Source organism: Adiantum capillus-veneris, chromosome 15 (genome assembly GCF_014529385.1).
Source record: "Adiantum capillus-veneris isolate H3 chromosome 15, ASM1452938v2, whole genome shotgun sequence".
NCBI classification, from domain to species: domain Eukaryota; kingdom Viridiplantae; phylum Streptophyta; class Polypodiopsida; order Polypodiales; family Pteridaceae; genus Adiantum; species Adiantum capillus-veneris.
The window spans coordinates 111,795,377-111,809,093 of NC_140945.1; the positions used below are offsets into that span (position 1 = coordinate 111,795,377).

Sequence of the window (13,717 nt, forward strand, 5' to 3'; positions counted from 1 at the left end):
TCATCCTGACATTGCAGGTACTTCCACATGGGATGTATTGTCAGAGATGATGTATGTTTGTTGAGGGTTTGCTGGTTGTGAGTCACGCAGCAAACAACCGCCGCAGCGGTTATAGCATACAGTGGGAAATTTGTGGATGTATGACTTTGTGGGAAGTCTATGTACTGTCAGATTTATTGCAGCCTTTGTTGAGGGTTGAGTGAGGTTTTATTGAGCTGGGGGATTCTCGAATGTTGAGATCCTTTCGGTGATACAGGTCTTGGAGCGATCCCTCGAGCACCCTTAGATAGGCAGCTAGGATGTATTGACTGTGAGTTAGACAGTTGGGATTGCATCTTTGCTTTACTGCCGTTGAGGCATTGTCGCAGTCTATGTTTACAGGACAGTGAGAGACAGTATAGGTGCAAGACAGGTTTACCCACAGCTTACAGTGTTAGAGAGACAGTGGTTTTTTGAGCTGTTTTTGGTCTGTTTTTTGAGTACACCAAAGCCATTTTACAAAGGAGACTCTGCCGAAATTTTTGCAGAATCTGAAGCTTTCTTGGTTCATTTGACAGGTTGATATTGGTTCAGAGGTCAGTTTACAAGGAAAACTCTGTCGAATTTTTCCTAGGAAAGTAAACTGCTGTGAAGCGTAGCTATGGCTGGATCACAGGATACTACTCTTTACAATATCAAGAAGCTGGATGGAACCAATTTCCCATTGTGGAAGAAGCAGATTTGGCACGTGTTGGTACAAAAGAAGCAGATAAAACCTATAAAGCTCAAGGGGATAAAACCACAAGATATGGACGAAGATGAATGGAGCGAAATAGATGAATTGGCACTTTCTACCATTATGCTGACTTTGGCAGAAAGCGTTTACTTCAATGTAGCAGACGAGATGTCGGCTTATCAAGCATGGACAAAGCTGAGTGATCTTTATGAGAAGCAGAGTGCAGCTTCACAGGTATACTGGCTTAAGAAGCTTTTTGACTTGAAGATGAAAGAAGGGACACCTATGTCCAATCATTTGAATGAATTCAACACCATCTACAGTCAGTTGTCAGCTCAAGGTGTCAAGTTTGATGAACCTGTTAGAGCTATGTTCCTGTTGATCACATTGCCGGAAAGTTGGGACACTTTTCGCACAACTTTGAGTAATTCTGCACCTCCAGATGGTTTGACCATAGCAGGTGTAGAAGGCAGTCTGCTTACTGAAGAAACCAATAGAAAGACAATGGACAAAGGCAAAGGAACAGCCTTAGTTGTCAGGGGAAGGACCAAAGAAAAGTACAAAGGTGGAAAGAGGGATCAGTCTCGTAGCAAGTCCCGCAGTGCTAAATGCAAGAGTGACATAGAATGCTACCATTGTGGCAAGAAGGGTCACATGAAAAGAGACTGCAGAGAATGGAAAGCACAAAAAGGCAAAGAGAAAGCTGAAGACCATGGTGAGAAGAACAAGTCCTCAGTGAAGATTCAAGAAATAAATGTGACAAACACTGTTGCAGAGGATGACAGTCTAGTGTCAGGAGACATCTACTTCTTGAAGAATACAATGGACTCAGCTCTTCTTACAACATCTGATGGAAATGCACTAAGTGACTGGATTATAGACTCAGGGGCATCACTTCATGTGTCTCCAAACAAGGAGTGGTTTACCTCTTATGTGACCACTAAAGATCATGTTCGGCTAGGCAATGGGCAGACATGTGAGATCTTAGGTGTTGGAGATGTTCAATTGGAGTTTCAGAATGGCTATTCTTTCACACTGAAGAATGTGAGACATGTTCCCGCAATTACAAAGAGCTTCATCAGCACAGGTTTACTTGATGATGCTAGCTATGTCACCACTTTTGGAGAGAACATGTGGAAGATATCCAAGGGTTCTATGACAGTAGCACATGGAGTAAAGTCTGGAGGACTTTACATGATTTATGCATCAAATGTCTCTAAAAATGTAATCAATGTAACTGAGCAGCCGAACGTTTCTTTGTGGCATAGCCGGTTAGGACGTATGTCCAAGAAGGGAATGGAAATCTTGTCTCGTTCTGGTTATTTGCCTGGCTTGTCATTGATTTTGAATTCTGTGAACATTGTCTGTATGGTAAGCAAACACAGCAGCCACATAAGCAAAGAAGCAGTAGAAGAGATACACAGTTGGCACTTGTTCGTAGTGATTTGTGTGGACCTATGCCTAACCTATCTCTAGGGGGAGCTTCTTACTTTATGACATTTATAGATGATTACTCGAGGAAAGTATGGGTTTACTTTCTCAAGCACAAGGATGAAGCGTTTAGTGTTTTCAAAACGTTTGTGACACTTGTGGAGAATCGGAGTGGCAAGAAGCTTAAATGCTTACGCACTGACAATGGTGGAGAGTATGTTTCAAAGGCCTTTCAGGACTTTTGTGAGTCAAAAGGTATAAAACGTGAACTTACTGCTCCTTACAATCCTCCTCAAAATGGTGTTGCTGAGAGGATGAATAGGACCATACAAGAGAAGGTCAGAAGTATGTTGTCTAATGCACAGCTGCCAAATGGGTTTTGGGCAAAGAGGTAACTTCTTCGCTTTTCTGCTAGGGATTTAGACATGTTTTCCTCATACTAGGCACATACAGCTCGCCGCGCATTCTACCCCGGCATAGACCTACACAGAGATGCAATGTCTCAGTAGGTACTACGCAATTGGCATTGCCGCCGGATGTATAGGAACTCGAAATTACAACTCACACACCGGACCGAGTGAAAAAGCTAAGTGAAAAGCAAACACCTATAGAAGGCGATGTCTTGAAACTGAAGTTTATTAAGGTCCCAACTTTAACTCCCGAGTCCATCGAATCTGACCCTCTTCCTCTCCCAAAACCCATCGCCGAGGTAACTTCTTCGCGTTCTTGCTAGGGTTTTCGACAGGTTTTCCTCATATTAGGCACACACAACACGCCGCGCATTTCACCCAGGCATAGACCTACACACAGATGCAACGTCTCACTAGGTATTACACAGACGGCATTGCCACGGGAAGCATTTGGTGCGCTTTCAGAGATGGTTGTTATTTACTTCACATCTGTGCTAGGGTTTTTCCTGCGTTTTCACTGAGGATGTGTTATATTCCTGACTGAGGATGAAATTTTGTGTTTGTCTTCATTCTAATCTTGAACACGTTATTTGCAGTTCTGTGCAGTAACGACCGGGCTACTAAGAGAACAGAAAAGCAGGGCACATGCATGCCTCTGTGTGTGTGCCCTTCTGCGCAGCTTCGGGTAAAGCAAGTGTAGCAGGGTGTGAATGATGGCAGGTGTTGCTGAAGAGGAGGTTTGCCAGATAGAGTCCTTACAAGTGGAGGAGTATCCTTTTGGCTCTGGCTGGTTCTTTCCTCGTGAGCAGATTGAGCAGCGATCCTTGTCTAGAAGGGATGGTATAAGCCTAGCGAAGGAGAACCAGCTCCGCAAGTCTTATTGTGTCTTTCTGCAAGACCTTGGCATGCGCCTGAAAGTGTAAGCTCCCTTGTGGTTACTGGGTTATCTGTCATATCGATGTGTAATAGTATGCCATTTACCAAATATGTACCGAAAGTGATGACAACTGTGTATCCAGAGGACAATAGTGCAATGGGCGCTTTAACCTTATCATTTTCCCACGCAATACATGTTTACAAATCTACGCCAGAAGTCGATCTAAGTTAAAAAAGTGAATTCTGGACTTAGAGCTGTTAGAGGTGCAAAATGATATTTTGTAACCCTAGATTCTTAACTAGGTTGGACAAAGTCTATTTTTCTGTCCTCACCTGCACTGTTGTGCAGGTGCTGGACTGTCTGTGCATGTTTTGGATCAGCGTGCCCCCACGGGTTGAAGGCTATGGACTTGTTTTTGCCTGTTTAGGCACGTCCTAACCTTGCTGCATAAGACTTAATGCCCCCTCTATCGACCAGGGAGTGTGCATCGAGGCCTCCGAACAAGGTAGGGCAGGCTATGTAGTAAGTCTGGGTTTTTTTGTCACAGATGGTGACAAGGAATGCGATACTCAAAGAGGTTCAGAATCTGTGTATAATTTACCATAGTGCGCAATTGAAGTTCACCTTGGCAAGTGACAATGGCAACAAGGAACCAAAGGGCTTCAATTGCAAAGATAAGACAGCGCACCTTTCTGTCTATGGATCAGGGGTTGGCTTGCTTACATAGAATAGGGGTTGTTCTAGAACACGTGTCATCAGATCTTACTTGCCAGGATTACTGGATCACCTCACTGTACAGGCATTAGCGCTTGATGCAGGAACCTTTTGTCATGCGTTTCCTAGCAATGGCCTGAGTAAGCAGTCTCTGAGTTGTATCTGATGCAGAGGCTCAGGTGTTTGTGGGTGTATGGAGCTGTATACTAAATCAATCTTTTCATTCCCAATCTGTCTCTGTAGGACTGGGCATCCCTTTTTTTTGTGTCTGCTTTTTCAAGAAAGTTTGACAAGTCTTCAGGCTTATGTGCCTTGTATTTGTTAAAGTGATTGAGCTCTGGCTATGGGTGGTTGCTTCAGATTCCACTCTCTTATGATAATTGAGGGTTGTTAAAAGTGTGGCGAGTGGACTTTCTCATTTTTAGTGAGCTGTGGCTCTCTGTTTTTCTTGTCAATTACTAGGGTTGAGCAAGAAACAATAGAGATGGTCGGTATTGCACTAACAGTGGGACTTGCCATTGGCTGCATTTTGATCATCCTTTAATATTGTATCGAGTGCTTTGAGCTCTAACTATTTGATCAATGTAAGACAGTTCTGTGACAGGAGTTGTTTTTATGAAATATTCTTCGGTCCAGATGTATTTATGTCGTTTGTAAAATTGTTGACATGGTACTTCCTCTTACTCAACTAATTATTATTTGTGAGTGCAGTTGTGTTCGAGTGGGTCCACATGATTGCTTATACAGTGTTTAGGTATACTACGTGCTAGACTTGTATCTGTACAGCTGAAATGGTTTTTTGAGTTCTCGGTCTTTATGTGCACTTCTCTCTAGCAGTGGCTAGCAGACTACCTGCTTGAAATCATTATTTGTACATGCTCAATATCATAGCTGTCTTTAAAAGTATCAAATGATGGTTTTGTATGGAGCAAGTTGCTGTAATGGAGATCTATGGACCTAGACTTTAGAGGTGAAGTTTTCACTCTCTCAATAGGTGCTTTAGATGGAAATATTATTGTGATTGATGTAAGAGAGACTTTGAACTTATTTGTGAACAAAGATCCTGTACGGCCTATGTGCTCATCGTGGTGTGGTTTGTGGCATGACTGAAGAAGGGTGACTGGAGTCATTCTTATGAAGGTTAAATTATTACCTTCTCTTTGGTTTTGTCATATGTCATATTTAAGCTAAGCATATTTGTCCCTGATAAGGGCAACATCTTTTTTTGTACTTCTCAAGGGTAAAAGTGCCTCTGAAGGCTATTGAAATTTGAAGCCTTGCCTTCCAAAATCAGGCATGGCTGTATGGAAGGTTGGGTTGTACTAGAGCTTGCAATACCTTGAGGTAGGTAGCGTGATTTTGGATGCAAGAAAATACAGGTTGCAATGGGACTACAATGCTGTATGGTTGTATCCTGTGTGACTTGGGCATTTGCATGCTGTATACTAAGATACAGATGCACATATACTTGTGTGTAGTTGAGGAATGAAAAAGCATGCACTGGCACCAAAACATGCAGAGTACATACTCAAGTATGTCTTTCAGATGATGGTTGCTTCTTTTGACATTCATTATTTCTTTTCAATCTGAAAGGCAGACTGAACTTGTTTGATCCTGAAAATTGAACATGGGCCCTAGACCTCTGGGTAAGTGCTCCAAGTATGTTTGGGCAATTCCTTGCTCCACCAGGTGAAGAGTCCTGTTTCTTGAATTTTAGTGGTACCATACAGATACGGTATCCATTCTTTTTATGGATCTGTCCGTGCTGTTCATAAGGTTCACTTCTGGTGCTTCCAGGGCTGGTCTTAGGACAAAGATGTTCTTGAGCAAAGGTGGCTGTGTGGAAGGCTTTACTAGAGCTTCGTTCCCATCTACATCTGTTGGTTCTTCTACTGTAATCCAAATGGTGGTATTAGTCCACCGCCAACCTTCGCCTGGCACAAGTTGTCTCATGCTACCTCTGTTCATCTGTGTGAGTCATTCCAACTTCAACCCCAACCACCACCCCAAAAAAAAAACAAAACGTGTTGAAGTCTTTTCTGTGTCTTTAGGTGTATTGGAGTCATCAGCCTATTCAGCTTCTCCTATCCTCCCTGTTTGCACATAGGTTGATCCTTGTACTCATCTGTTGGGTTTTCCCCTCAGATTTGTATTCTTTGCAGATAATTTTTTTTTTTTGGTTTATTTGTGCCCTCTATATGTGTACTTTTTATTGTTTGACTGCTGTTTTCTGTTGATAGAGGTGTTTTCCGTCTCTATTCTCCCTTGTTGGCTTCCTTGGCGGTTGTTTTTCTCTTGCTTTGTAGTGTTCCCTTTTGTCACTGTTGTTTCCTCTTTCTTTACTTCTGGTTCTGCTCCTTTGTATGCTGAGAGTATCTTTGGTGGTTTTGGCAGGTTTCTTCATACTCATCTTAGTTCTTGGTCCTGCTTTTGCAAGTGGATGAAACTTGCTCTGGGTTGTTCCTTTGGTGATTTGCTCTCTTTGGCTGCTTTCTGATGCAGATTCTCCATTTGCTGGACTTGTTTAGAGCTTGGATGTTGATATTGGGGATTCTTTAGTGGAGTTTTGTGCTTCTCGCTGGCAATGTTGGGTTGTTCTTACTACAGGTCTCATTTACGTTCTTCCCTTCTCCCTATCCTTTGAGCTCTTAGCTTGTATCTTTCTCCATCCAAAATAGAATGCATCTGACGTCCGGCTACATCATCTAGCAGTGTATTTGTGTATGGGAGCAGGAAAGGATCTAGGATGGTTACTGCATTGAGAGGAGTGCAGGGTGCTAGGGCTACTGCGTCTTGTTCAATCTGCTGCCGTTTTTCTCCCTCCCCTCGTGACAGCATGTGAAGCGGCTGCCCCCATACATTTGTCTGTGTTGTGACCTGCTGCCAATGTTGACGCGGATTCAACGTTTATGTCTATCCTTTGGTGGCCTTCAAGGGTCTGACTACATCTCCCCCTCTGCTTCCTCTTTCCACCCTTTGTGACCTCTGCATCGTTTTCCTTACCTTTTTTTCCATGCATCTCTACTGCATCTCCAAAGTGATGACATAACTCAGTACGTAGATCTTTGTGTCGATGTGGGTATGGGAGCATACCTAGTTCTACACCCACTAGTGGGGCTGTCGTAGTATTTCGTCAATGCTCTGCAAGATGGACCTTGATGGTTATATTGTTTTTGTGGATGACTACCATGAGTCCATACCTTGCACTTACCTTTAAAGGTGAATTTGGGCTCATCCTGGACTCATTTAGGTATATTTTCTAGTTGTACAACGGACATGCTGACTTTACAGTTGTGAAGGTTTCAGCCGAGTTACGACCAGCTGATATTGTGTTAATTCTGTCCATCTTCTGTGGTGCTTATGCCCTTGTTTTTGTGGTAATCTTTCCAAATTAGTCTTTTATGTCTGCTTTACTACCAGTTGATATTGTGTAATGTTTTGCATCTTGTGTGCGTATGCCCTATCAACTACCTTGTTTCTGCGGCAATCTTTCCTAGTTAATACTCTTTTAGTACTAGGCTTCATAATGGCGGAGTCAGCCCTATATCTCTAGAATTGAGAAAGAAACTCGGTACACAGATGTGCGTGTGTGTGCAGGAGCATACATTAGTACCTAGTTCTACACCCAACTATTGGGCAGTGACAACGTTAGTGGGGATGTCGTAGTATGTAGTCAGCATTATGCATGTTGGATTTGATGGTTATATTGTCTTGTGGATGACTATTATGAGTCTATACCTTGCGCTTACCCTTTAAAGATGAGCTTATCCTTGATTGCCTGGTCGCTGGCTGTTTTTGTTTTTGTCTGAGAATGCATGTGCACGTGGTTTGCACTTGTGGGTGAAGGGGGGGTGTGGTTGCATGTGCCTGTTTTGTTTGCCTGTGGTTTTTGTTTATTCCCCTTTTTGATGGGTGTCTTGTAGGCTGGTGTTGTGGGGTGCGGAGCTAGTGGATGGGTTCTCTGTGGCCTTGTCTGCATTTTTGCCCAACATCCTCTGCTATTTGCAGGTATTGACGACATAGCTCTTGGATTGCTATTAGAGATGCTGGAGGTTACCCTTTCCTCTGCTCCTTGGTCTCTCCCCGATTATGGTGCAGAGTAAATGTGCAGTGGTGATGGTTATTCTGCTGAGTGCGCTGTGGGCCTTGGAGATTTGGAAAGTTTCCTCGGTGGAGTTTTCAGCTGCCTCGTCGAAGTCTGGGTGGCCTGTTTCTTAGCTCTTTGCTACAATCGTCCTTATCTCCAGGGCATGGGAAACATTTTTTGTGGACTTGGCTTTGGAACCTTTTCACATACATATGTGCAGGTTAACTCTAAATTTGAGAGGGATAATCAAACTAAAAATCTCAAATTATAACTAAAAATTCCATAATTTGAACCGGCTCAAGAACCTTCTTGCCCAAATTTGAACTGGCCATTTTTCATTTTGAACAGGCTTTGGATAAACCGAACCTATCTTTTCCCGAGCCCTGCTTACGTCCTCTATCTCTATTACCCTTTTGTAACTTTACATCATTGGTGGTTTTATGTCTTTACTCTAGGGATTTTTTCACTACTAGTTTTGTTTATATTGGGTAGTTTTCGGCCTTCTCATCTAAGTGTGGGTGGCTTGTTTCTGCTTGAGCTCTTTGGTACAATCGTCCTTACCTCTCTATCTCTAGCCTTTGATGTATTACCCATTATTTGTAACTTTGCATCATCAATGATTCTCTCCCTATGGTTTGTTGTATTTTTTCAGGGGTTTTTTCACTACCAGTTCTATATATCTTTGGTGGAGTTTTCAACCTCCTCCTCGAAGCCTGCGTGGCCTGTTTCTGCTTTAGCTCTTTGCTATAATTGTCCTTACCTCCTCTATCTCTAGCCTTTGATGTATTACCCGTTTTTTGTAACTTTGCGTGACCAGTGGTTTTCTCCCTATGGTTTGCTGTATTTCAGGGGTTTCTTCACTACCAGTCATGGTTATCAGTGATGCCTAGAGGCCTTTAACTTGGTTATGTAATACGAAAGGGTCAAGGCCTCCCTTTTGCAAAAAGAGAGAGAGAGAGAGAGAGAGAGAGAGAGAGAGAGAGAGAGAGAGGTCTCATTTGGTGGGTTTTCCAGGCCTCAATTGACAATTGCGACGTCAATCGTGTTTTGCCATCGGTTCTATCTTCGGCAGTCACATGCAAAGAATGACCGCTATGTAAGCTAGTCTTCATGAGCTACCTTTTAATTTTTCCTCATCAATAGGGGCTTGTGGCTTTTGGATGCTCCATTGTCAAAGTAGACAAATTAATTTGGCTTGTTTAAGCAGTTGTAAATTGAGCATTATGTCATTGCTCTCAATAAGTGTACATAAGTTTTGATGAGAAGATTGGCTTTTATAATGGTTTTTCAGCAGGAATGATGCTTGCAAACACCATAGGTCCTGGTCATTTGTGTGGCTGAAGCCTTGACCTGACTTTGGAAGCGAAATATAGATTGTTTTTTGTTGTATGAAAGTGACTTTTGAACCCTTTTGCTTTTGGCAGACGATTGCAACAGCTTGCATGTTCCTGGCTGGGAAGGTGGAGGAGACTCCAAAATTACTGCAGAATGTCCTCTCTCTTTCCTATGATATAAGACACAAAAGAGACAAAGTAGCTGCGGAGCGAATTAAACAGAAGGTATTGTTTTGTGTCTTTATTGAATTGACAGGCATGTGTTCGCTTGCGTGTGATCTGATGTTCTTTTCATTGCTTGTTTCATGCTTTTAGGAGGTCTATGAGCACGAGAAGGAGCAAGTTTTGCTAGCAGAAAATGTAGTCCTTCAAACTTTGGGTTTTGAGCTCAATGTCATCCATCCGTACAAGCGTTTGGTAGCAGCTGTTAAGAAGCTCAAAGTTACAGAGAAATCTTTGGCTCAAGTTGCTTGGAATTTCTTAAATGATGCGTAAGTGTTTCATTTTTTTTTCCAAACTTATATATGAGAATGGGTTAATGACACCCCAATTTCCTGTGGATAAAAGTTCTTTCTTGCAATGGACGTATTGTTTTGACCCATTCAGCCAATGTTTCTGTACAGGTTGAGGACATCGCTATGCCTGCAGTATGAGGCTCATTATATTGCAGCTGGGGGCATTTTCCTTGCAGCAAAGTTTCTGAAAATGAAGCTGCCAACCGACTGCGAAAAGCCCTGGTGGCAAGAGCTGGAGGTTACTGCCCGGCAATTAGAAGGTGATTTGTATCAACTTTTCTAGTGTGCTGATACTCATTGGCAATACTAGACATTGAGCGTTCTGGTTTCGCAGATGTGAGTAATCAGATGCTGGAATTGTATGAGCATCACCGGGATTCAACTCCTAGTCCTAGCGGTATTACAGGAAGCGTGGTTCCCCCCCAGGCCCCTCCTGCCACACCCCAAGTGACAGTGAAAAGGAACACCAAGCTGAGAGAGAAGGAAGCCGACTGCGACTGCTCAAGTATACAGGGTAATGTCTCAAGTATACATGCGTCGAAATCCCCCTATATTTCCCCTGAGAAAGAGAACTTTGAGAAACCAGAGCTTAGTGACCTTGGAAGTCTAGATGTTGCAGAAGAGAGCAAGCGCATCCACCCACGCTGTGGCTCTCAAGATTGTCACGAGCGGGAATCAAAGAGGCCTTGTTCTGGTTTAGTGACTTGAGTGTATCTCTGAATGTTGTAGTTTCTGGGATTGAATTCCTATTGCAAGTGTAACTTGGGATCATGATTCGGTTTCCGGACTTGCACGGTGAGACCTGCTGTCTGTTTAAGGAGTCCTTGAATTGCTTGAAATGGAGTGTTCAGCTAGCTTGCTATTGGATGCTCTGACAGCAGTTTTTGAGGCCCCGAAAGGTGGGGATACTATGAGAAACTCAGCAAATGGGTTGGGAAAAGTGCCGCTACGATATTCTATGCTTAGTGCCATGGCTGCACGATCTGGAAGGTGTTGTTTGGGCATTGGAATTGTGTGATTATTATTGAAAGATTTAGTTTTGGGTCAGTTCTTGGCTGATTCTGTATGAAGTTCACAGCTGATTCTTAACTCATCTTGGATGTTTTCTACTGATGTTATTTTGTAGTGCTTAGGATGTGAAATTTCCTGTAGTTTGTTTTGCTCTCATGTTAGTCCTGTGATTCTGCACCAATTGTAGAATCTCTCTCTCTCTCTCTCTCTCTCTCTGCGTGGTCACGCACAGCCATGTAATCTGAAAGGTGAGGCATTTAATGGGCAGTAGTGAAAGGGTAGTATTTTGAAAGTAAGCTTGAATGTACTGGAGTGTTACGTTTTATAAGGTATGTTTTTGGTGGTTTAAAATGTGATTATAGGGGGGAGGGTTCTGTTATGAAGTGAAATGTGGTCTATGGTTGAGATTTGATATTGAAGAAGACATGTAGCAAGCAACTGTTTTATCACCTTACCACGGGTTGATAGAGATGCACTAATTTTGTACCCTAGGGTATTGTGATTGTATGAATGTTTTGTTAAAGCTACATTCTTTGTTTCTTTTCCCTTTCCTTTGTTTGCTTCCAAAGAATTAAGTCATATATCATCATGTGGCGTTATTCTTGACCCAATTTTGAGCTTAACAAGCATTAATCTGTATTTTGAGTTTTGCTCTGTATTTTGGGCATACACCTAGTCCACAATAATCTTGTTTTGCTTCAAATTTCATCTATAACTTGTACTCGTAGTTTTGAAAAGTATCCTCTTCAGTGCTCTATGCTTTCGCTTCGTTGACTATGACATGGTATCAAAGCATGGTCATTGATATTGGGAGGAGATTGCAACACGAAGAAAACGAAGTCATGGTAGTGACTTTCCAAAATGCAAGTAAAGGAAGCATTGTGAGCTGTGGGTGATGGCATTTTGGCAAAGGCAAAAGCTCTAAAAGCAGTTGGAGTCCTGAAGGGAGAGGAAGATGCTTTGTTTGGCTTGGGAATGTGAAGCAAAAGGCAAATGCAAGAGCTCACAAGAGGACAAAGGCGAAGGCAAAGGCAAGATTGACAAAGATAACAGTGATAAAGATTTGACTTAGGAGATTGGCATGGCACACGTGGTGGTGGCCATGATGCTAGATTTCTACTCCGATGGCAATTGTTGCAACATGCTTCCGCTAGAGAGAGGCTTGTGAGCATCAAAAAGGGGCAAAAGGACCTACAATTGATTTGGACCTATGTGTAGGGTGTAGTGTGAGTTGTATACATACAATGAGTTTGACCTAGCCAACCATCCCAATTTGAGTGTCCATCAATGACCCTTTGGTCCGAATCTTAGCCCTTTAAGAAAGAAGAGAATGTAGCCACAACTAGATTATGGACATAATGAAAATCCGTGATCTTAGGTGACCATTTAGGAGACAACTTAAGATGATCCAAGATTGGGACTTTGCTTTCACAAATGAGACAAAATCTCCAGCTTAGAATCACTACAAAATGCATATTTAGATGCATGCAGGTTGAGACTAGAAAAACTGACAAAAGAAGGATAGCATACTAGCATATAAAATCATTGATAAGCTTATATTTAGTATCCCGTTTTAGGACACCTGTGTTAGACCCAAATTTAAGTGTGAATTAAATGGTTCCAACAAAATTTTGTGAGTGATGAGGAGGGTTATCACCTTGTGCCTTATTGAATGAGCCCAACTCTAGGCTAAACAACAAACAATAGAAAAGGAAAATTGGAAAGCAAAAATTCAAGCATACAACACAAGGATGCATATTATGATGCCGCGGATGAAAGAGATCCCCAACGGACTCAAAGGAGGAGGATGTATGTGACAAAGTCGACAATGCAAAGCGTAGAACAATGGAGAGAGAGAGAGAGAGAGAGAGATCAACCAACTCGGCAATGACAGATGATTTATACAATGGGGGCTAAGTGTGTTTATATACTCCCCTCAAAATAATTGCCCTACCCAAGACTGTGACAAATAAGTAAAATAAATACATAAAGCCAAAATGAATATTGGGATCACACTGGGCCATTCACTTGAGATGTTATGACTCCAACACTCTCTTTGCAACTCATAGTAGACATATGTAGGAAGAGGAGATGAAGAAGCTACCATGCCCAACACTAGTCAGGATATTGGATACACCTCAGTTATGCTACCACCAACTTTTTACCGTAGAAGAATGCCATCTTGAGCACCAATTGCCTCACATAAGTTGAATTATAAACCACACTATATCCAACAATCCCCATTCATGAATTATGAACACATCACATCCAAACTTTCCTAGACAATGAACTTGCCCACACCTTCGGTAAACCCACAAAGTGCAAGCTTAACTTCATGGAGAAGCTTGAACCTACTAGTTTGGGAATTTCATTGTCCATGCTAGCAAAGATGACATTCGAATGGCTCAAACTAAGCTGGTTCTTGGAGGGCAACTCCTCAACAAAGACCTAGAAGCTGGAAAGTTATTGTAGCATGCAAAGCAATTGAGGCAAAAAATGTGAATCGATAATGAAACTAAGGCTCAAAGGAAGGCACATGGTTGCAATTTGAAAGCACCAAAAAAGGTATGAAGCATCAACCTATCATGCAGCTTACATGGCTGTACAAAAGTTGCCCCTCCAA

General features: G+C 42.3%; 1 protein-coding gene across 4 annotated transcripts; it reads left to right on the forward strand.

Annotated features, from left to right (window-relative positions):
• The first annotated feature begins 2,708 nt into the window (after positions 1-2,708).
• Positions 2,709-11,130, forward strand: LOC147441285 (cyclin-T1-3-like). Of its 4 annotated transcripts, none has more exons than XM_086482965.1 (7): positions 2,709-2,855; positions 3,153-3,475; positions 9,249-9,330; positions 9,659-9,793; positions 9,884-10,059; positions 10,192-10,343; positions 10,418-11,130. In XM_086482965.1, exons 2-7 carry the CDS (start codon positions 3,267-3,269, stop codon positions 10,789-10,791), a joined length of 1,128 nt encoding a protein of 375 aa, XP_086339091.1. In that variant the 5' UTR covers positions 2,709-2,855; positions 3,153-3,266; the 3' UTR covers positions 10,792-11,130. The 4 variants fall into 4 exon arrangements, with proteins under 4 accessions (XP_086339091.1, XP_086339090.1, XP_086339092.1 ...); XM_086482964.1 differs by lacking the exon at positions 2,709-2,855 and adding an exon at positions 2,862-3,026; XM_086482966.1 differs by lacking the exon at positions 2,709-2,855 and adding an exon at positions 2,949-2,973.
• The last annotated feature ends 2,587 nt before the right edge of the window (positions 11,131-13,717 follow it).

Excerpts from the sequence above, each read along its gene's own strand:
- LOC147441285 (XM_086482965.1), top strand. The coding sequence starts at position 3,267 with ATGATGGCAGGTGTTGCTGAAGAGGAGGTTTGCCAGATAGAGTCCTTA. Across the intron at positions 9,331-9,658 it reads ATGCAAAGAATGACCGCTAT|ACGATTGCAACAGCTTGCAT; the intron begins GTAAGCTAGTCT and ends TGCTTTTGGCAG. Across the intron at positions 9,794-9,883 it reads CGGAGCGAATTAAACAGAAG|GAGGTCTATGAGCACGAGAA; the intron begins GTATTGTTTTGT and ends TCATGCTTTTAG.